Source organism: Micromesistius poutassou, assembly GCF_964030765.1.
Source record: "Micromesistius poutassou genome assembly, chromosome: 15".
Taxonomy (NCBI): domain Eukaryota; kingdom Metazoa; phylum Chordata; class Actinopteri; order Gadiformes; family Gadidae; genus Micromesistius; species Micromesistius poutassou.
In genome coordinates this window covers 13,170,146-13,192,849 of record NC_140285.1, presented here as the reverse complement: position 1 = coordinate 13,192,849, position 22,704 = coordinate 13,170,146, and the positions used below count along the sequence as shown (strand labels likewise).

General features: G+C 45.8%; 1 protein-coding gene across 1 annotated transcript; it reads right to left on the bottom strand.

The window, feature by feature from the left end:
• Positions 1 to 1,747: 1,747 nt before the first annotated feature.
• On the bottom strand, positions 1,748 to 22,160 carry dlgap4a (discs, large homolog-associated protein 4a; the record flags this gene model as incomplete). The annotated part of the gene is made up of 11 exons (XM_084480176.1): positions 1,748 to 2,081; positions 2,543 to 2,695; positions 3,055 to 3,146; positions 3,836 to 4,278; positions 5,511 to 5,608; positions 5,728 to 6,290; positions 18,047 to 18,269; positions 18,826 to 18,973; positions 19,508 to 19,585; positions 20,211 to 20,446; positions 20,943 to 22,160. The coding sequence occupies 11 exons, from the start codon at positions 22,158 to 22,160 to the stop codon at positions 1,857 to 1,859; spliced, it is 3,477 nt and encodes a 1,158-aa protein (XP_084336302.1). The 3' UTR covers positions 1,748 to 1,856.
• Between the last annotated feature and the right edge of the window lie 544 nt (positions 22,161 to 22,704).

The following is a 22,704-nucleotide window of genomic DNA, read 5'->3' as shown; positions in this document are numbered from 1 at the left end:
TGGTAATAATACATCAGTATTTGTATTTTCCTTAATGGTTTGTGACGTTTATATAAGTGCTTACCCTGAGAATTTTATCAATGTGTAAAAACCTCAGTACCAGAAGAAGAGAAAGGTTTAAAATAATTATGCAACCTAACTGAAGAGGTCCTATCAAACTAATTAAGAGTGGGCATGTCACATTACACATATCCATAGCTACGTTGAATGTACAATTTCATTACATTTTTATTGCTAAACAAAGTAAGATTTCCTTTCCAGGAGCAAGTCGACGCTCAGCCGAGAAGCATACTACTGCAGTGTGGTGGGAGAGGGAATGCTAAAGTGGTGATGGATTTGGTCCCCTACATCACATGGGGATGCAGTGTCAAAGTAGAATGATCAGGGGTACAAAAGAAAGTAAAGTGAATGGAAAAGTGGCATCAAAATTCAGATGAATATTAAAATGCATACATTTACTGCATTCTCCTGGAGTGCACATCACCGACGCCTCAGTCGTTTCTCATATCCCGTTAGAAAAGGAAAGGAAAAAATATGAAACAAAATAAGACTTGGAACAAAAGGACTTGCACAGACACAAGCAGCATTGTAGTGTGCGTGTTGTGTGCATGTGTGTGTGTGTGTGTGTGTGTGTGTGTGTGTGTGTGTGTGTGTGTGTGTGTGTGTGTGTGTGTGTGTGTGAGAGAGAGAAAGTGGAGTGAATGATTGCATCGAGAGCTAAAATATGACAGCACATGTACTCTGTCTATAAAAAACTACCTGGGTACTCAACACGGACCTCTTTCTAAACAAATAATCTGCTGTAGAACATTTACAAAATGAACATGGCAACAACCAGAGAGTGATCCTCACAACAACATATGCTACTGGCGTCCTCTGGTTCCTGGTGGATGGTGGTGGTTGTCGTCGTTCTTTGTCTAATGTTAAAGAGTAACGTTGTATCATACCGACCTAGTAAGTAAGTTATTACACGGTGAAGCTTACGTAACACACACACACACACACACACACACACACACACACACACACACACACACACACACACACACACACACACACACACACACACACACACACACACACACACACACACACACACACACACACACACACACACCACGTTGGATGGGGTGGCAGCCAGGCCTATTACAAAGAGAGAATAGGAAGACTTATGCAGACAGCGAGTACACCTGCGTGTGCGTCCTGAGTGTGTGTGTGGTGTGGGGAGGGGGGGTGGGGGTGGCGGTAGCTAGGCTCGTAAACCAGGCAGGACTTGCCTTCTGAAGACTCGGGTCCTGGGGGGGAGGGTGGAGGAGGGAGGGCGAGAAGAGTGTCAGCGTAAACCTCTGGTACAACCAAGAGGTTTGTTCAGCTCACAAGGAAAAAGGAAGAACAAAACGATAAAAAGAGAGGGAGGGGAGGTTGGAGTCTCTCTCCAAGATACATGTAAGACAGTCTTGATATAATTTTGGGAGAGAATAATTATTATTATTATACGCTCAATATTAATAACAATAATAACATTAGATTTAAACATCCGTCTGTCAAAAGTCTCTTCGGTCCCGACGACAGCCGGAAGACAGTTCTCTAATATTTACGGAGGGGGGGGGGGTCTGGGAAGGGGATGGGGGTCAGGAAAGCCCCCCAGCACGCCTTCTAATGGAGAGAAGACCTACGCAGGCCCCTGTCCTTCTGCATGGTCATCCCTGGTGGGTCTGGGGGATTGGGGGGGGGGGGGGGGGGGGGGGGCTTGTGTGCATAAGTGATGATGTGTCTCCAGGAGAGTAGGGGTGGAGGGGGCGGGATTATGGGGGGAGGAGGAGGAGTCGCTGCTCCTCTCGGCTCCTCCCCTCCCCTCAGAGGCGGGTCTGGGCTTCGGGGACGTAGATCTCTATGCTGTCGGCGCTCTCCGTGGCAGAGTTCTGTCGGGTGGAGGCGGCGCGCTTGGCCGCCAACAGCCGCTTCCTGGCCTCCTGCCGCTGCTTGTCCACGGCCGAGTCCACGCTGCGGTCTTTCCCCGCCGCCAGCTTGGGCTTCAGGGGTTTCTTTGGCACGGAGGCTGAGAGGGGCTTCTTCTCCTCCTGGGGACGGACACAGGAGAATAAACACGCTGGATCGCTCCCCTCCCTCCTTTAGAGTTGTGTTTTTATGTTTAGGATGGGATTACAAAGTCCACTTTATATGCAACTTCTTACTATCCCAGTTTCCTCATAAGCACAGTAGCAATGAAATCACAAAAGGTGTAAACCTGGAGAAAGGTTTGCTGTACATATGCACACAGCAATGAGACACACACATACTGGTCAACGTTATTCCAAAGATCTGATATAGGACCTCAGATAAGCCTGTTTTATCAATGTGAGAAAACCTAAGCCTGTCCAAACTCCTTTATAGTTTAATGGTCTGCATGAGCACTGAGATTTAGATAAATGAAATGAAATGCATTGTGCATTCAAGACCTAAAAACTCAACAAAAGCAATTGTATTGTTGCAATTTGCCATGCCACTGCATTGTGAAAGAGCAATATACAAAACTCTGTACCTTGATCGCTGGTTTTTCAGGAAACTCCCAGTTGTTGGCTTTGAGTTGGTAGAGTTCGTCAAACTTCAGGCTGATGTCCTCTACGGTCAGCTGCAGCAGATCCCAGAACCCGGCCAGATCTTGTGCTGTAGGCCTAGGGTTGGAGTTCACGTCCTAAACCAGGCATGACAGGGTTGGTGTGTTAAGACTTGCAATTCGGCTCATTGGCCAACAGGGGGTGCAGTGGACTGCAGCAATGCAAGTTAAATGTACTGCAAAGCACTGCTTAAGTTTCAGCATGTCAGGGTGAGCTGGTTTGCACGTATGTGGGCGTTTGCCTCTGGCACCCAAGAGCCTCTATCCAAAGCCTTCTCCCTCCGACTTATCCTTGTGCATTACCGAGCCAAGTATTTACTTTGGACAAAAAGTGTGTGAAAGTGTCCAGAGAACAAAAGAATGCGAGATACGGATATGAGGGGGGGGGATGAGCGGTGAAGAGCACTAGGAAGACAGGGAGGACCAGCAGGACTCACCAGGTTCTCCTCACAGAGCCCTCTGAACTGCTGGAACTTGCTGGCGATGAGGAGCTGGGCGCTTCCCACTGCACTGCGCACCGTCCCGAGCACTGCACACCAGAGGGACGGGGAAAATCATTACAGGCTCATGTGAGGACAAGCAGAGCAGCTGCACCAGACATGCGGGTTGTGTACTGTGAAACTAAACGAGGCCAACACCAGCAGTGTCTGGTTTGCATATCTTTTGCAGGGAAATAAGATCTATGCACAGGTTTCCTATGGCTCGTAGCGAGCACAAACTACAACTCCAATAGGAACGCGTCGGAAAACAGAGAATACAGTATCGGGGAAAAGACGTCGATCTAATGTATAACAAGCAGGGGGATTTATAGTGTTATGGAGCATCTACTGATAGGTGTATTTTTGGATCCATTTTTTTTTTTAACTCATGCATATTTCAAGCCGCTGCAGAAGGGAAAGCAGCTATGAAAGCCTCTGGTATTCCGGGAGATGAAACGGAGAGATAAGCAGTGGGCTGTGGCTTTGCTTCGGCTGCACCGGTGCTTACTTAATGCCTAACGAGCAGCGCTACTGCAAACCATTAGCTGTAAAGAGCCCGTCTCCTTGTCTCTCCGCCATGTCCTCCTCCCTCCCACATAACCACTCAGGCCTGAGACCAGAGTGGTCCAGGTCGCTCCAATGTCAACGCTTCACGTCAGTCCACAAGGTCAAAGCACCGTTTGTACACCTAAATCTGATTATCATACGGAAAAGCCACGGCGCTGTCTGGCTCCCTTACCCTCCTCGGAGAGCGGGTTGTCTTTGGTCTCCAGCTCCATCTGCTGACACCAGCCCTCCATGCGGCCCGTCTCCGCCTGCAGCAGCTTTAGGAACCAGTTCCCGTCGCGGAGGCAGGCGGGCGCGGCGGAGTGGCCGCCGCCCGTGCCCTCCTCCCCGGGCTGCGCGCTGCCGTTCTCCGTGCCCAGGCTGGGGTGCGGGGGCGGGAGGGATGACGGGTCCAGGGCCGGGTCCGCCAGGGGCTCCGTGGGTATCCTGGCCGTTGCGGAGGGCGTGTGTTTCAGTGACCTGGGGGCGCTGTCGTCGGTGTTGGGGCCGTTTGCAGCGGTGTTGGTGGCGGTCTGACTGTTGGCCGTGCAGTTGACTGCTGATGGGGCGTCCAGGGAGTCCTGGGGCTCCGACTCTGTGTTCTGCCTGGAGGCCATGCTGCTGTCCCGGCTGAGACTGGAGACACACACACACACACACACACACACACACACACACACACACACACACATTCAAGTACAACCGATTGAGTGCAAGAACAAGGAAACATAGCTGGACGTCTGAGCCCAGGCCCTGGGTGTGCTAACCTCATCGGGGATACGCCTTGTAACTAGTAACTTCTAACCCGATCCAGGCTCGATTCTGACCTATGCTACATGTCATTCCCTCTCTCCACCCATTTTCCAGTCTGTGGTGATTAATCCAACTGTCTGATTAATGCAGACGTGTTTATATGGAAATTAAAGATTATCAATGACATATTATAGATTTCAGCAGTGGCGGCGAGGCAACCGGAACCTGAGCCCATTTCAGAGAGTGTGGCGGACGAGGGGAGCAGAGGGGAGACGAGACCACATAAAGCAAGATGGACTGCTGCCCTCAAAGGTGGCACAGTGCAGTGGAGACTAAATGTGATTAGTGCAAATTACAATGCGCTGGGGATTGTGAACGACCAGCACCCCCCCTACAATGGTCACTTCACTATTGTCAGAACCAGAGCTACAGAGCATCAATCAGGACTGACTGCTGTGTGACCTTGCCCCACGACTCTGCTGGGAAAGGCTAGTGGATTGCGACAGGGCTACTGACAGCGGCGCAGTGAGAGCCAGTCAGCCGGATTAATCGGGGTGGGAGGAGAAAACAAAACAAGGTACACTAGGAAGGGAAAGGCCTGGAGCTTCAGAACCTCGGAGGGAATCTGGTATGAATACGTGATCCTGATCTGATGGGAGTAAATCATACCGCAAAAAGACTAAACAAAGTTGGATTTTAAAGGGGTTAGGATTCCTAAATGCATTCATCTTCTAAATTACCAATATACATTTACAATAGTTATTTAACTTAAGAGCATCCTGACTTTCTCCGATGCATAGAAGGGTCTTTGGGCTGATTTCTATCATTATAATGCACTGTTTTGCCGGGAAAAAGGAAGGAAGTGATGTTTAAGTGCAGATAATGGAAAAAGTGGATGTTCTTTTATAACTTTAGTAATGTCTATAACGTTTATTAATGATTATAATAGAATGGTTATTGTCTCAACCAACTGTCACTGAGCTTGCACTCTGGAGCTGGAGCAGGCTGCAGTTCACTTACCGGCCAAAGAGGCCAGTAATGAGAAGGGAATTCATACGCATAGTACCTTTAATGCGCTATTAGATTAACACTATGGCAAAAAGTAGAGATCTTACGGCCGGCCGTTCTCCACTTGGACTCCGATGGACTGGAATCTGAGCGGCGAGGTCAGGGATAGAGCTTTCTCTCTTGGGATGGGCACCACACAGTCCACCTGCCAAGCACAACAAAACTACACCTTATCCACGGAAGCCTTGCCTGCATGCACTGACAGTAACCAGGATCGATCAATACATTGAGAACCACACCTTAAACAAGGGGCTGGTGCGTTACCTGTATTCCGATGGAAGACAGTTTCCTCTTGGGCTCGCTGATGACAAACTTCTCTGAGATGAGCCTGCAGCTCACGGTGTCATTCTTGTACTGAGTAGAGGAGGAGGTGGTGGTGACGGTGGTGCTGAGGGTGGAGACAGTGGAGATGACGGTGGTGTTGGCGGCCGCGGTAGTGGCGGAGATGTCACGAGGGGCAGGGATGGGGGTCACCGGGGGTGGAGGGGCGGCGGTGGTGGTGGCGGGGATGTGGGTGACGGAGGCGGACAGAGCGAGGCCCGGGATGGAGGCAGGGAGAGGGGCCACGAAGGTGGCGACGGGCGCGGGAGTAGAGACGGGGGCCAGGGCCGGGGGCAGGGTGCCCTTAGCCAGAGTGCCGGTGCGGATGCTACAGAGGCTGTCGGAGGAGTTGCTGCGTCCGGACTGGCTGTTGGCGTCGCTGGCGTGCTCCTGCTGCTCCAGGTAGTTGTCCTGGGCCGACTCGGTGCTGCTCTGCAGCGTGATGGAGATCAGCGGCTTGCAGGTGGTGCGGGGGGGGACTGGGGGAGCCTTCCTACTGACCGCAGCTGGAAAACAAAAGATGGAAACGGCGGGTTGACTTCAGGGCTCTCTGCTGTTTGGATTGTTTTCGTCCATGCCAGAGGGCCAGAACTTCAACCATGATGAACATCAAGCATCCAGCTAGCAATCCATCCAGCTGCAGCCCATTATACAGACACATCCACCGGCTACCTGCAAAAACAATCCCGCTACTTGTTTTCCTGAACCCTCCCTACTGGGCTGCAGAGTGCACTCACTGCACTACCTGTGAACCTACAGACTGTGTTCCATTGACGTCATTATCACACCCTGCCTCCACCCCCTTATCTCCAGGGACTGATAGTATGGAAACTAGGTCCTACTTTTCATTGGGAGATAGAGCCTAGATTGAACAGCTGCTGGATAAAAATATGATCCACTGGCATTGTTACCCTGTAGTATTTCAACAGCCTGCTGGAGAATACAAAAGATAATTTGTATTATCTTGATGTCTATCTAGATTAATAAAAGGGTCTTTAAAAAGGTGCAATATGTAACATGGAAACAAGCATTCATAAGGGGTAATGAGTAAGTTAAACAAAGTTAAAGTTAAAGTTAAGTTAAAGTTAAGTATAAATATCTCACGCTCTCACAACAAATGTCACGCCAAAAAAAGAAAAATACCCGTTAAATCTCTTGTTGCTTCGGACGAGTGCTAAATTGCTGCGGCTGACCCTAACCCTAACCCTAACCCCCCATCAAAAACTCCGCCAGCCCGTACCAACCCTCCCCCGCATCCCCCCGTCAACAATCCTGTCTGCCCGCAATCCAACACAACAATCCCGTCCACCCGCAAACCAACACAACTCTCCCCCCCCGGTCAACAATTCCACCCGTGGACCCTGTTATAATGTAAGCATTATAAGATTCTACAGTCTCACTCCAGCCAAAAACCAAAAGTTGCCAACCCTGCAGGGGGGCACCACACTTTGCTACCTGGTCTGTGGGAAACACTGGTAAAACATATTTGAACAGCACCACTTGAAATGTCATATTTCAATTTCAAAGAAGTGAATTCAAGACTGAAATTCAGATGACTTTGAATTCAAAGTATAATATTTAAATGTTGTGAATTGAAGGGTATTAACATTTCCATATAAAAAAACACAATGCCTTTTCAAATACAAAACATTATGTCATTAATTTGCATCCATACGAGTGTATACTAAGACTAGACTTCCATTGATGACCAGCAACATAGAGTCATGCACTGTAAGTTGATCAGCTAATGTATACAATTTGTGTTGTAAACGTTTGCAGTTTATTTATCGTTTTCAAATGATAAATAAATTTCAAATGATCATGTGGCATCCGTCTTGAGAGCTGTCTCCATCTTTCAAATGAGACTCCAAGATTTACTAGTGTAGATTTACCAGTGTACCAGTGTGAACATGCTGGAGAGTATACTGGAGCTATACTGGAGCATTGTCGTCAGGCACAGCCGGTATTCCGATTTAGTATGCTCCGTTAATCTCTGATGACATATCATGGTAATTGTATAATTGAAAACAGTATATTTGTCACATGATGTTCCTTCAAAGTTCCACACATAAGATTTATTGTGAACCCACGGTTGTCAATTAAATACGTGTTTAAAATGATATCTTGCCAACTAGCAAGGGAACGTGTTGACACAATACCAGAATTATTACTTGGATACGATACTTGCCTAAATATCTCGATACCGATACTCAAACAATACCATACACCTACAACATCAGGAGTGCAGAGCTCCGCCAAGGAGGTGCATTGAGTAATTTGTGTTCAGTGAAATTTAGGTCACTACTGCAGTGTGCAGGCTAATAATCCTGGGTTTGATCCTCATCCCCATGAAGTGCAAGACTTGCAGATCATGTAAGCTGTTTTTGACCATGAATAGGTTTTTCACGGTCATAGGGTTAAGAAAGCTTTTACATGGCATGCAGTAATCTGATATCCCATATACTTAAGTTTATGTACATTTATTATAGTTAACTATATATATTTGCAACCAGAACACTTGTTAAACAGCATAGTTTTAACTTAATGGTTTAACAAAATCTTCAAAAACTTTTTCCCAAATGTTAAGTTTCTTCTTAATAAATTGTAAGAAATGTCAATAATAAGTAATAATTGTGGCAGTGGAGAGAGCATAGCTGCGAGAGGCCTGTCGAAAGAAGCTTGAAATTATGAAGAGTAAAAACTCTCCGGCCAAGGTCACATTTAGCAAAGCAGGACATTGAAGATATCCTGTGTTTTGCAGTCAAGCATGTCTTCAAAGTAATACTTTTAAGTTTTTTGCTTATCAGTTTATCCGCGATGATGGCAAGCAACAAACGCATCGTTTGGTGTTGAATGTTTTTTGATAGATGTCATCCACTTGATGCACAGTGAATGAAATAAGTAGTGCTTCATTCAGACTATGGGCCAGTTTAGAGTTACTTGCAGAAATGCCTCTGGTTCTCAAATGGAAGCTAGCATGCATATGAGAGAAAATAATAACTGATGACACCATGCCTGCAGGGAGGTGATACAAAGCACTGTATACACACTGTCCCTTGCTCACACATTGAAGAAAATCCTAGGAAATATTACTTAACACACTTATCTATACCAGACAATAGTAATAAAACGGGGTAATGTAGGCAAGGCAAGGCAACATTATTTATATAGCACAAGGCAGACTCAAAGTGCTTCACATATAAACATTGTCATACAATAAAATAAAATAATAGATAAGTAAAAAAGTAAAATAGATAGAAAATAAAGGCAAAGTAAAAAAAAAAGAAGCATTTTAGAAAGTGCAATGTATTTAAGATGAACAGTCTCTGATACCCACGTCATGCAATTTTCGGGACTTAGCCCGAACAAAAGGAACTTGGTCCTTATCCTGGGAGTCTGACCCAGACACACGTCGTCTCTCCACGACCTAAAGGAACTTGGTCCTTACCCACGTCGGGACTCCGGCCCAACCTAAAGGAACTTGGTCCTTACCCACGTCGGGACTCCGGCCCAACCTAAAGGAACTTGGTCCTTACCCACGTCGGGACTCCGGCCCAACCTAAAGGAACTTGGTCCTTACCCACGTCGGGACTCCGACCCGACCTAAAGGAACTAGGTCCTTACCCACGTCGGGACTCCGACCCGACCTAAAGGAACTTGGTCCTTACCCGCGTCGGGACTCTGACCCGACCTAAAGGAACTTGGTCCTTACCCGCGTACTCTCTGGGGTCTCTCTGGTATCAGATCATGTATCTCTCTGGTAAAAATAGGTAAAGTTAGTAATAAGATAAAACAGATAGAAAATAAAGGCAAAGTTAAAAAAGCATTGTAGATTTAAGATTTAGCAGAAAGCTAAAGCAAACATAAAAGTCTTGTTTTAAAAGCTGTCAGAGTTGGGGCAAGACTTAAATCCTCAGGGAGTTTATTCCAGCTATTTGTTGCATAGTAACTAAATCCTGCTTCCCCATGTTTCATGTTGACTTCATGTTGGGATAATTAACAGATTGGTCTCAGAAGATCTTATGCCGCTTTTCCACCGCCAGTACCAACTCGACTCGACTCGCCTCGACTCAACACGGTTTGGTTGCGTTTCCATCTAAAAAAGTACCTCTTCAATGTGGGCGGGTCGTAGAAAAGAACCTCTCCACCATGGGCGGGTCGTCATTAGGTTTTAATCACGGGAGACGCGATTCCCGGGAAATCTGAATCTGATCAAGACTATTTCCTGATTCCCGGGAAAGGTTATGATGGGAAATAAAATAAAAAGCGCAATGACTGCGCGTCTATTGTTGTCATACGGTAACGTTGATAGAGGCGAAACTCGAGCCCTAGGAAAGGAACGACACTGAAACGAAACAGCGAAACGCTGATCCTCCGGAGCCGGTCCGTGGACTCCAGCCACGCCGGACACACACAACCACGCCCGACACACATAACGACGCACAGCCTAACTCTAGCCCCGGGAAAGGAGCGACACACACGGCGAAACGCTGATCAGTGTCCCCCTCGGGAGCGGGTTCGTGGACTCCAACCACGCCGGACACAACTTAACTTTGAGTGATTATTCCCATTTACAGCCTCTGGCCAATCAGTTACCAGCAGCCTGTTTACGTCACACAAAAGTACCTACTCCTCTCGCTTGGAACCTCGACGTACTAAAAAAAAGTACCCGGTACTAGGTACCGGGTACTTTTTTTGCCAATGGAAACGCAAAAAAGGCGTGGCGAGTCGAGTCGAGTCGAGTCGAGCTGGTACTGGCGGTGGAAAAGCGGCATTAGTGGCCTAGAAGGCTTATGTAGTGGAAGCATATCAGTTAAATATTTTGGCCCTAAACCATGTAGGGATTTATAGGTTAGCAACATGATTTTAAAATCAATTCTCTGACATACAGGGAGCCAATGTAACGATTTAAGAATTGGTGTAATATGTTCAAATTTTGCATTCTGAACAAGCTGTAGTTGCCTTAGAGTTTTTTTTGGGAGACCTGTAAGGAGACCATTGCAGTAATCAAGCTTACTAGTGATAAAGGCATGTACAAGTTTTGGTAAATCTTCGGTAGACATGAGCCCTCTAAGTCTTGCTACGTTTTTAAGGTGATAATATGCAGATTTTGTAACTGATTTGATGTGACAGTCGAAATGTAAATCTGAATCCATGATAACCCCTAGATTTCTGGCTTTGATAGAGGTTTTCAGGGACAGAGAGTGAAGGTGTTGGGTTACTTTAAGCCTTTCGGTTTTAGCACCAAATACAATTATCTCGGTTTTGTCCTCATTTAGTTGAAGGAAATTTCAGCACATCCAGTCTTTGACTTGCTCAATGTACTGGCACAACAGATCTATGGGCTGATAGTCATTTGGTGATAGCGATACATAGATTTGCGTGTCATCAGCATAGCAATGATGGTCAATATTGTTATTTTGCATGATTTTCCCTAGTGGGAGCATGTAGATGTTGAATAGAGAGGGTCCTAAGATCGAACCTTGTGGGACTCACCCAACATGTCACTTTGTTGATTCTGAAACAAAGATGCCAATGGAAACAAAGTAGTTCCTATTTTGTAGCTAGGACCTAAACCAATTTAAGACGGTGCCTGAAAGCCCCAACCAGTTTTCTAATGTCCAAAAGTATTGTATGGTCTACAGTGTTGAATGCAGCACTGAGGTCTAGTAGCATTAGCATTGAGATTTTGCCAGAGTGTGTTAAGACGGATGTCGTTTACAACTTTAATAAGGGCAGTCTCGGTGCTGTGAAGGGGTCATCTAGGCTCCGCTTTTTTAAAAGAGGTTTAATAACTGCAGTTTAAGGCTTTTGAGATATTGCCTGATTGGAGAGAGTTGTTAACTATTTGCAATATGTCTATTGCTAGGCAGTCAAAAGCATTCTTAAAGAGGTTGGTAGCTAAAGTATCAAGGCAACAGGTGGATGGCTTTAGTTGTGTCACAGTTTCCACAAGAGTTAGAGTCTATGACATTAAAGCATTTCATTGCCACGTTACTTTTGCCTGAACAGGGTGGTAGTCCAACATTTTTGTTTAAAGTGGAGACATTGATAGCGCGTCTGATGCCGTCAATTTTATCAGTATAAAAAGTTGCAAACTCATTTGTGTATGTACCCTTTTAAATGGCAGGGTATTGTGATAGGGTTCCTGTATCGGTATACCATGCAACACTAACCTTATTAAAGTGCAGTACACACACTAATTTACATACAATCAATGCACATGGTATTGTTCTGCAACATCATCTGCTTTTTCATGAATACATAACCACAGTGTAATAAGAGTTTTTGAACAAAGAGTTAATTTGTTGACGTTCATCTTTTTAAAGACTGACTTAAGAGTTACCTAAGTAACCTAAGTTAAGTCTGGTCTCATTTGCTAAACAGTTACATTGCATGGACTGACTCTTCACTGTAAGATGGTTCCGACTTTATGCGTTCTCAGGTTTCCAAAAAAAAAACATACATATGTACAAAAAGATCCAATAGATTAAAATTTCTGATTACAACAAATTCGCCAGTGGATCTTTGCACTTCTCATATTTATAACATAATATATATATAATATATATTTTGCCCATCATCTCCATTCACGCCTCAAATACTCTGCTTTCTTCACTTTTACTTAAAATCCAGAAAGGTCGTCACAGCAACCGCAAGATCAAATCCCGGCCAACAAAGCGTAGTCTGTTGAACTACTGGAACCCTCTCCAACAGACAAATAAACACTCACTCAATAGATCTCCCAACACCCCGAAAACAATGCAATAAAAATGATTCACAATTAGGCCCGAGAGGGGCTCACTCGTCAGCGAGCCGGATGTGTCACGCAGCCAAGGAAAAGTTCTGCCACGAGGAGGGTGACTCTTACTCCGTCACCAGTAGCTAATTGTAGGGTTGCGGTGGGCTGAGGCAGGCCAACTAGAGTGAAATAACATAGTCGTTCTACAGAGGAAGAGGGAGGAGGACATGTATTTTAACAGCTGGATGACGGTGATTAATGACTGTTTGAGAGACTCAGAAAAGAGTTATACTCCAAGTCCAGTTCATCTACGGTGTTCAAATAGCAGGCGCTTCGTGTAGGCAAATCACAAGCAAGCTTAACATAAATATGAAATAGAATAATCCATCAGTCGTCATTGGCTCTCATTCTCGGAGTGTGGATCCAAATTCCTGCTACAGCAGCACCCTACAATCCCAGGGCTCTGGAGTTCAGGCGTGAGGCACGCTGTGACTCACGATTACACCCATCGTTAAACCCTGCCAACAAGGGACACAAACAATGACAAAAAAAAAGGTCTGGAAACAGCTCCACTGATATACAGTGTTCCCACAAACACTACCATTGGACCCTGAAAGTATTTTTGGCTGAAATCCATCAACCAACAAGGGGAATAATGTACTTTATTGTAATCATAATGACCCTCAGAAATGGCACACATTTTTGGAATAGCTCACATTAATAAGAGGGCATTTCAAGAAATGAATGTACCGTTTGTGTTGTGCCTTGAAAATATACAAATATGCTCCAATTACATATTCCTGACGTGATCTACATTAAAAGCTGAGAATTTACAACTGGGAGGAAGGGAATGGATGTGAAATCTATTCATTCTAAGCATCACCAAATAAGGACTTAATATTGCTTGTGAGCTTCAGGTCTTTACAAAGTGGGCCACGTGCAGATTACCGACACCCTTGGGGAAGGAGCCCAAACCAGTCTCGTGTCCCTGGGTGATTTGTTCCATCATGGCCCGCTCAAACACCACTACCAACGGGCCTGGTGCCCAGTGAGTAGACCGGCTGTTTTGTGGCTGCATCCATTTTTTCGGCTTGATAAGCTTCTTTGGACATGGCTAGAGTTAATCTGCTGCGGCAGTCTTTGTAAAGCCAGAGATGTTGAGGCTCAATTAAAACCAGTGACAAATGAGAAGTGTGTAGAGATCCATGGATTTAGGTAGGCCTAAATGACATCATCATTCTCAACACCCTATCACAACCTAACACACTATCAACACCCTAGCGCTATTTTGCAACAGTCAGTCTGCAGCTGACTCAAGTTCTTTTCATGCATGTTCTGCTGTTGTTAATACCTCTTTACTAAAAAAGTGCTTGTAATGGACAGCTGTGTGTCTTAACCACTTAGGATAATGGACATCCCTTCCTGATAAGAAGTGTCTCCCAAGAGAGGTGCAGAGTTTACATTAAGCTTGCTCATTTTAGTCCTACCGCTGACAGAGCGAATGCTTACAACACAGGCACACAATCAATCATGAGTCAGTGTCAACTAATAGCAGGTCTGCGATCCGAGTAGGCAGGTAACCCAGTGTTCAAATTGTGAGTGACTATCTGCTGGCTGTTCCAGTGTGCCCTGAAGCATGCCCCTGTGATAGAGGGCACGGCACTGCATCTTCCCGTTTCGGTTTTCTGAAACGGGAAAACCGGAATAAAGAAAAACGTTTCAATAATGATATCCAAGGCGCTGCACCGGATCTTTCTTGGTCTGAGGTTAAAGAGGGTAAAAGCTATAAAGCCTTCTTCCTGCTGCAGGATGTGCATGTCTAATAAAACCGTCCAGCCTGCTGTTGGCTCTGTCATCTGCAACAGATCAATTGCGATTATTCATCCTCAGTGTAGCTACCATCTTGACCAACACTTAATTCAGTCTTGAATGCTTAAACAACAATTGTTCAAAAGTCTTAATCAAGGCTCCATCCCAAATGGATATATTACCCTTTGCTTGTCATTTGCATCTTGCTTAATCTGTTTTATTTACAAGTTGATGCATGTATGATGGTAAATATTTAGAGTGTGCTCAAGCTAGTGTTTATGGAACAACTTCAATTATAAATGATAAGGAACAGGAATAACCCCATTGGTGTCATGTATCTTCACCACACACTTTGCTTGTGTCAAATTTGTTTAAATCAAGCTTCAGTAACATAAAAATAATAAATAATCTCCAAAGAATAAAGTTAACATAGCAACATAGACTACTTATCAGAGAAGTCTCACTAACCCACCGACACAAAAACACACCCATGGGATTTTCTAACTCTGATCACATTTGTCATTTTGCCAGACAAAGTGTTAGCATTAGGCTTTAGAGTTGACCTCAACTCAACATTCACAAAGCGTGAACCCAATATAAAAGTTTTTCCAAATGGTACACACAGGCACGGCGTTGATGCCTTTTGTTTTGACCAACAAAATGGATTGTTTCACTGTCAACCTGAGGCCCAGAAAGGCAGGAAGTAAACAGTCAAAGAGAGATATCTATTGCATGAGACAATAAACAGCCAACCAGGTTCTTTGTTTGAAGAGAATAGATTATTTCAAAGCAAAAAGAAAACAGAGTTTTCAATGATGATTGATAAAGCAAACACTTCTGACAGCTAGGGTAGCAAAACTTGCTTTTAACATGCAGAGCTCAAGACAATATCAAATTACATTGCTCAGTTGAGCATTCATAGTGCAAGCATTGAGTCCTGAATCACCTAAACTGATTGATAGCATAGTACCACATGATTACTAGACAAGTGCCACTATTGTTCAATGTGTCAGCTACAATTGGTCAAGGTGTGATCATGACATGAATGTATTCGTAGTGACAAGAGTAGGAAGTCTTGGTACAAAATATATTTTTAAAGAATGTGCCACTGCTAGAACAATACACCAGATTGTTTGTGTAGTCTAATAAAAACAGATCTAATCAAAAGTATGTGAGATGCAGGTCTGTTAACAGGTTGTATAACTCAACATGAGTAAATATACAATGTGGCATGTTATTGGGATAATAACCCCATCTAAAACAACAGATACCAGATAACGGTGCGCGTACACCTGTAAACCTGAAACTGCTGCTGACCTTATTGTGAAACTAGAGTCGGCTTCACCCACTGAGTCACACAGATTACCTCATCGTGGATACTAAGAGGAAGACGGTGGGGGTGACTCATAGTCTATCAATGTAATGTGCAATGTCGCTTGGCATATGGAGCACGTTTCTATACTAGATGCATTTCTCTGACACAATTAAGGCAACCAAATATAAAAAATAACATTACATAGAGGCTAATCATGGCATGAAAACAAAAAAACAATTATGAATAAGATCAATATTTAGTGCCCATTAAGAATGGAGATCTTTCTATTAGGGATTATTCTGAGTAGTACTAAATATAACATTGGTCCAGTCAGTGCAGAAGACATCCACTTCCTAGCAGGCGTTCATTTGACACCACTAGAGGTGGAATATCTCCAAGGATTCCAAATACCAAACACCAAAGAAAATAAAAAAATATGGATTGTCTTCGCGTCTGAAAAGTACTCCAGACAAGCAACGAGAACAGATGGGTTAAGAAAATTACTGCAATAAACAGCGCAACAGGTTCTGTGACATGATGCCAAGATCCATTGCCCAAGGAAATAGATTCTAGCGCAAGAGCGTTTACTAACAGGGAGGAGAACAGTCCATGGTTACCAAGCAGTTTACTGCAGAAGTTTACTCTAGAGTTATGGACTTGTTAGTGGGGACTCTATCCGCAGATGAACATCTTAATTACTGGAGCGCCATAGTTGATAACTGTACAGCTTAACAAGTGTTAAATTGTTTTATAACGTCTTGAATAAACTGTGTCAGTCGCCTATAACTTTAACGTTACCAGGCAAGCTCTCCCCTTATGAGCTGCTGGCAGGGCGTAACGTTAGACCCAGACAGCAGAGCACGGCGGGTTTAATGTAGAGACGTTTAATAAACCTAGCGATCACACCCATATCCACGTTGACGATTCACCACAATACAGTGTTTAGGGTTAACATGCCGACCACATACACTCACGGTTTTTTATTGTATTACAGAACCCGTGATGCGTAATTGAGCTGGGGTTAGCTGGCTTCACACAGCCAGATCACATTGGGAGAAAACCAGGCTGAAAGCCAGTATCCAGATGTCGCTCATGTACTTGTAGAAAATGGAAGCAACGTAATCGTGTTTTTCCACAGTGATACTAACAAAGCATCTGTGAGTTGGTCCTTCAGGTTGGGCCATCAGGAGTATAACGTGACTGTTATTCAGCCCAGTGGCTAGCATCTTAGCCACTGCTAACGACACGATTTCTCCCCTTTCTTTCCACGGTGGAGGTTAGCCGCCAGAGTTAGCCGGCTGCTAACCTCCATAACACGACAACCAGTGTATTAACAACCGCGCTTCGTTCACTTACCGTCTCGTAAATGTCTGGGCCGTCCTTAGCTCTATTCCATTCAAAAAAAATCAGTCGCGATGGAGTGAAGCAGAGGGATGTCTTTCGTTTTGTCTCTCACACACACAACGACGCTCTGAAGAAAAGATTTGAAGAACACGCCCTAAACAATGAGGATTGGAGTCCACGTTTTGCCCAGAGGCGCACGGTGAACGCGATTGGATGATTCCCGTCCTCGGTGACATCGATAAGCCATGCGATTGGTCCGGATGAGTCATATCCTCGTTCATGCATGTGCGTCAATGCAGGTACGTTTCATTTGTTTGACCAGCGCAGCCGCGGGAAGGGGAGCTCACAGTCTGGACGCGGGACCCGGGGTTGACCGGTGGTGGACCGGTGGTGGACCGGTGGTGGACCGGTACTGGACCGGGTAGTCCGGACCCATGGGCCCAGGACCGGGTGTATATCACTTCAAGGTTGATCAATAGATTTCGCCGTAGCCATTTCGTTGTATATACCTACACTGATGTATTATTGTTAATAATCCACCCTTTAGGCTTTATCTCCAGTTAATAAATAAATAAATAATATGTAAAAATACTTTAAATAATAAAAACATTTAAATCGTAACTTGTTATTATTTCAAGTTTAATTTTCTGCTGGTGGTTCTCGATATATTCTGGTACAAACCACACAATTAATTCCACTATTTTATATAATTGATTTTGATTCATATAAAACAACATTTTAGTTGTTCACATTGGCGGTTTAGATATAAATGTTTGATTATATGTTCAAAACACTCAATAAAGACAAACAGACCATGGGTCCATATTTCCTTATTAGGCCATACGTTACCTTAAGTACACCAAAGATTTATGAACATTATATATAATACATTTTATATGTATATATATATCACAGGCTCTGTGTTATCTGATAAGATAAAATGGAGAAAGAGCAGTCAGCACTTTTCATTAATCTTCTTCAGCCTCTCCAATAAACAACTGAATGCATTCATAACCTCACCCGCCAGCGTATCCTGGGTGTTATATACTCACTGGGTTGGGAGCTGTAGGCACACCCCACAGAGGTGGGTGGGGGCGAGTCGGAGTCCATGGAGGCCGTGTCGTCGTCCTGGGAGCAGCCGGCCTGGATGGCCCGCAGGTAACTATGACTACGCGAGCGGAAGCACGTGGCGGCCGGAAGATCCAAGGCGTCCACTGCCTGGGATTCGCCTTCATAATACGGAGGAACGGTGCGACCGCAGAGCTGCCCACACACCTGGGAGAACATGCGCACAGGTCAGGTCTTGTGGGCATGCACCCGAATGCCCCGCACACTGGAGGGGATTTAAGGGTCAGCGAAAGGGGTAGAGCCGTAATTCACAACACTGATTCATCTTTCTTCACATGAATGGGCCTAAAAATAACAGGTCTAAACATAACCAGACATGTTTGGTTTGCTTGTTCATATAACTACTTCTGTCCACCGGCCAGTTGTTTTGAAGCTATCTCATGCACGTGATGTTTATGTGTAGGTTATCTTCTCTATTCATGCGTGAACAAGATATCTCACAAGCCATGCGTAATGTCAGCGTTACCAGATTGCTATTTATGATTGAATGACATTCCATAGGTCTCATATATTCAATGCATTATAGTTTAAAAACATGAACCAACTTTGCTCCTCTTGCACACAATAAAAACATGATGTGTAGAGAATTTATTTTTTATTGCCTGTTTGCACCGTGGGTCCGAGAAGATCGAAATTTCATCTGTGCTGTATGTCGTGCATATAGCATATTTGACAATAAAGTTGACTTGAATTAAATCCGTACCTGAGCACCAATGCCTCTGCCGAGGGTCCCAAAGCTGTGTTTGAAGTCACTGCTCCAGTGGCAGGGAGGAGCTTCCAACGGACCCACCAAGCAATCCAGGTTGTCCAGGCTCCGGTTCGTAGACTGCTCTTTTAGATACGGAAGCGAGCTGTGGGGTGAAGTGTTTCAGAGTTAACTCCCCAAGTAACAAGGCGGTTCCCTGATGAAAGACATCCAGCAGCACTGGTATTTTGTAGTTAAGATGAATGGGTGAGATGATTTTAGGTTAAACTATTCAAACAAATGGGTAACACTGGGTCATGCAGGTTGTGTCTGTGCTGGGTGGTGCTGCTGTTGGTGGGATGTACAGTGGGATATATATACGTGGGAGGTGCCAGAGTGGAGGAACTTTATACCATCATGATCAATGAGGATGCAATGATGATGTAATGACCACGCAACAGGTGAACGGGTGTCACAGGGGGTGTCACAGGTTACTAGAACATCACTGAGGGATACCTGCAAGGTAAATTACATAAACCAGAGAAGAAGAAGGGCAGGACACTGGGAAGGTTGAAGAGAACAGAGAAATAGAGAGAGGCCGTGCTGGTAGGTGCTGGGGGTAGTTAGTGGTGGTAGGGTTTGGGTAGGTTGGGGGGCAGAAGTCCACGCTAGCCGACCGTGCCTACTAGACAACACTGACCTCAGCTGCTGCATAGAGCATGCACTTTGTAGCGGACACCAGAGAAAGTCCTCCCGCATGAGATTGTAGCAACGAGGCCTGTCCGTACTGACGTAGGGGTAAAGCACAGGGCAACACATTTCACCCATGTTTTCTTTAGTCAATATGATTAGCTTTTTTCTTTGTTTCTCTTCTTCTTAAAGAAAATATATTCAAATTTATGTATAGTAATGATAATATGATTTGAATATGTTGATAGTTTAATATCAATATCATAGTATTGCTTTGCTGTGCTTTTGAGTGCTTTGATGTCGGTTTAAAGTTTTCCTTGTGGCAAGATGCTGCCCCCTGGTGACGAGCTTTTCAGACAGTGTCTCAGAGATAATAAATATATAAAACAGCATTTTGAATTTGTATTACTTTATGAATGGATAATACTTTCACGTTCCATTTTCAACCAAGCAATGAATGAACAAATAAACCTACTCACTAACCTACTCACTGAACTAAAATGCTTTAGTTTACGATTATGTTCAGCTTAGCTCTTTGATTCTCATTATATTCCTTGTTATTGCTATGTTAGTCACACTATTATACACAAATAAAATTTGATTAATTGACTCGCCGACTGAGTCACTGTCTTTAATGGACGAAGCATAAGGTGTTGTTATTATTATCACGAGCGACGGTGGGCTACTGGAGGAAGCAGCGTGGTGGGACTCACTTGCGTGGAAGAAGAGGAGCGGGCTGCTCGCTCAGGGACAGGTGGGTGGCCTTCAGGTAGCTCTGGCGGCGGGCTGATGACTTGGGCGAGGGTTTGGGGCTCCCCTCCGAGTCCTCGCTGTCCTCCACGTCGCCCATGGCCTTGACGTAGCTGCCGCTGCGCATCCTCCTGCAGGGGATCTCTGTCCCCCCAGCCTTGCCTGGGCACAGAGAGCCGGACCAGTCCCCCAGTGGAACCTGCAGGACACAAATATATATATATGTATATACAGTAGGTTATGTGGTCATGTGATCATCTGCTCAAAACGTGTTAGAATGGGCCTTTCTACACATGGACGCATGTGGATTTGGCTTGTGGCGTTATTAATCTGTGTACCCTATGGAACATTTTGTTCCATTTTGAACATATTGTGTGGTTGTGCAGTCCCCCAGTTAAAAAAATACAAAACTCCATTCCTAGAATAATATCTGGCACAGAGAAAGATAAACAACAATACTCGTTAGAGCTCTCTTTATAATATAATAAAAAAAGTATATATTTATTAATTAACAATGGGAAATTAGGAACCTTTTTTTTTCTCTATGTAATTTAATTACCTCATTACCGGGCAGAACCTGAAAAGCCTTTGCCAAGCATTCCTTAGGAACGAAAAAACAATTAAACAGAAAATTCAGGATGGTGATTAATGATATCGATCTGCGGGCCAGATTGCTAATGAAACGGAAAGCCCACCTGAAGGTATTGCTGTGCCAGGTCCTGGTGGCACGACTTAGTCGATTTCAGTAGAGCCTTGTTGACCGACGCCGAGCCCTTCTGTAAGACCTGCCTGGCCTGGGTGAGGGTCAGCGTGGACCACGACCCCCTCTTCACCAGCGTGCCCTCCTTGCCGGCCCTTCCCCGGGCCTCCTCCGCCTGGCCCTCTAACTGCATGGTCCCCTGGCACGCCAGGAACTTGAGGTCCCCGCTGCTCTTGGACGTCCTCAGGGTGTGAGATGCCGCAATGGTGTTGTATCCCTGCGGGATGGGGTGTCGGAGGGGGGCCTGGCTGTCCGACACCGCCCGCCCCAGTGTCATCATGCTCAGGGGGTTGCGGTACCCCACCGCCATGAGCCCCGTGGGGTCGCTGTCCAGGGCGTCGTCCGAGCTCCACAGCGCTATCGTGTTGGGCCTCGGCCTCTGCTTGGACCCCTCCGTCTTGGCCCTGTCTTTGCTCTTGCTCCGGCGGGTCACGCGGCAACCCTCGTCCCCGGCGTCCCCGCCCGGCCCCGCCGCGGTGCGGCCGTTCAGGCTGCCCTTCATCGCCGAGCCCTCCAGCGACTGGGACTTGGCGAAGAGCTTCTGCACCGAGTGCATGAGGTGGCGGATGCGTCCGGGGCTCTCGCTGCGCTGCTTGGACATGCGTCCCCGGTGGAACTGCAGCGTGCTGAAGCCGTCGCGCTGCAGGGGCAGGTGGCGCTCCAGCTGGTCCAGCAGGTTGGAGGGCAGGCGGTTCATCTTGGCCGCCGTGGCCGAGGAGATGGTGGCCGAGCCGCTGGTTAACATCGGGGCCCCGCTGAGGTCCAGGCCCAGGCCCATGCCCACGGAGAGGGAGCCGGAGAGGGTGCTGCCCCTGCTGCCCTGCCTGGCTCCGGGACCCCCCGCGCCGGTGATGCAGCCCTGGGGGCAGACGGCCTGGTCGGCCTGCTGGGAGGTGAAGTGGAGCCGGGGGAAGGTGCTGCTGCTGGACATCTGGTTGAAGGGCAGCAGGCAGTCGGGGGGCAGCTGGGCGGGGCCGCTGGCGGGGAACTGGTGGAAGTGGGGGTCCAGCGTGCCGTAGTGGCTCATGGTGGACGTCAGCATGAACGAGCCGTGGGGGTCGGAGGTCATGGGGCAGAGGGGCTTCTGGGACCCTCCCATGGGCTCGCAGGAGTCAGACAGGTGACGACTGCGGTTGGCTCCTAACCCTTTCATGGTGGCTCTGGCGCTGTCCTTAAAACATGTCTGCGGGTGGCGTGGGTCTGCAGAGCAGCACAGATCACCCTGGACACAGAGACACGGAGACAGTTTAGTTCAAGGACAGATCATGTCATGAGTCATCATGAATGGGATGTCCTTGATCTTATTTCACGGAGATGGATGTCTGGACAAGTCAAAGGCATATCTGAAGAATTACTACTATTAAATAAAATGGTTGTAAATCATGTAAATCGTTTTTTTCCTCTTGTACCTTTTTTTAAGATTAAACTGTGACTGTATCAATATATCATCAGAGCATTCAGAAATACATAAAGGACACATGATAGATGCTACAACATAGAAAAGAAGGGGGCAGAGGTAGGCTATATTTCTTTAAAATGATCCTGAACTATTTAGCTGGAACAACTGACCACTAGATGGAGCACTAGTAGTTGTACAGCCCAGAACACTGATGTACCGCCAACTAACATTTCAACCCAGCTTTATTTAGCTTTTAATTCATTTGACAAAATGACACACAAGAATGGCTCTCAACATT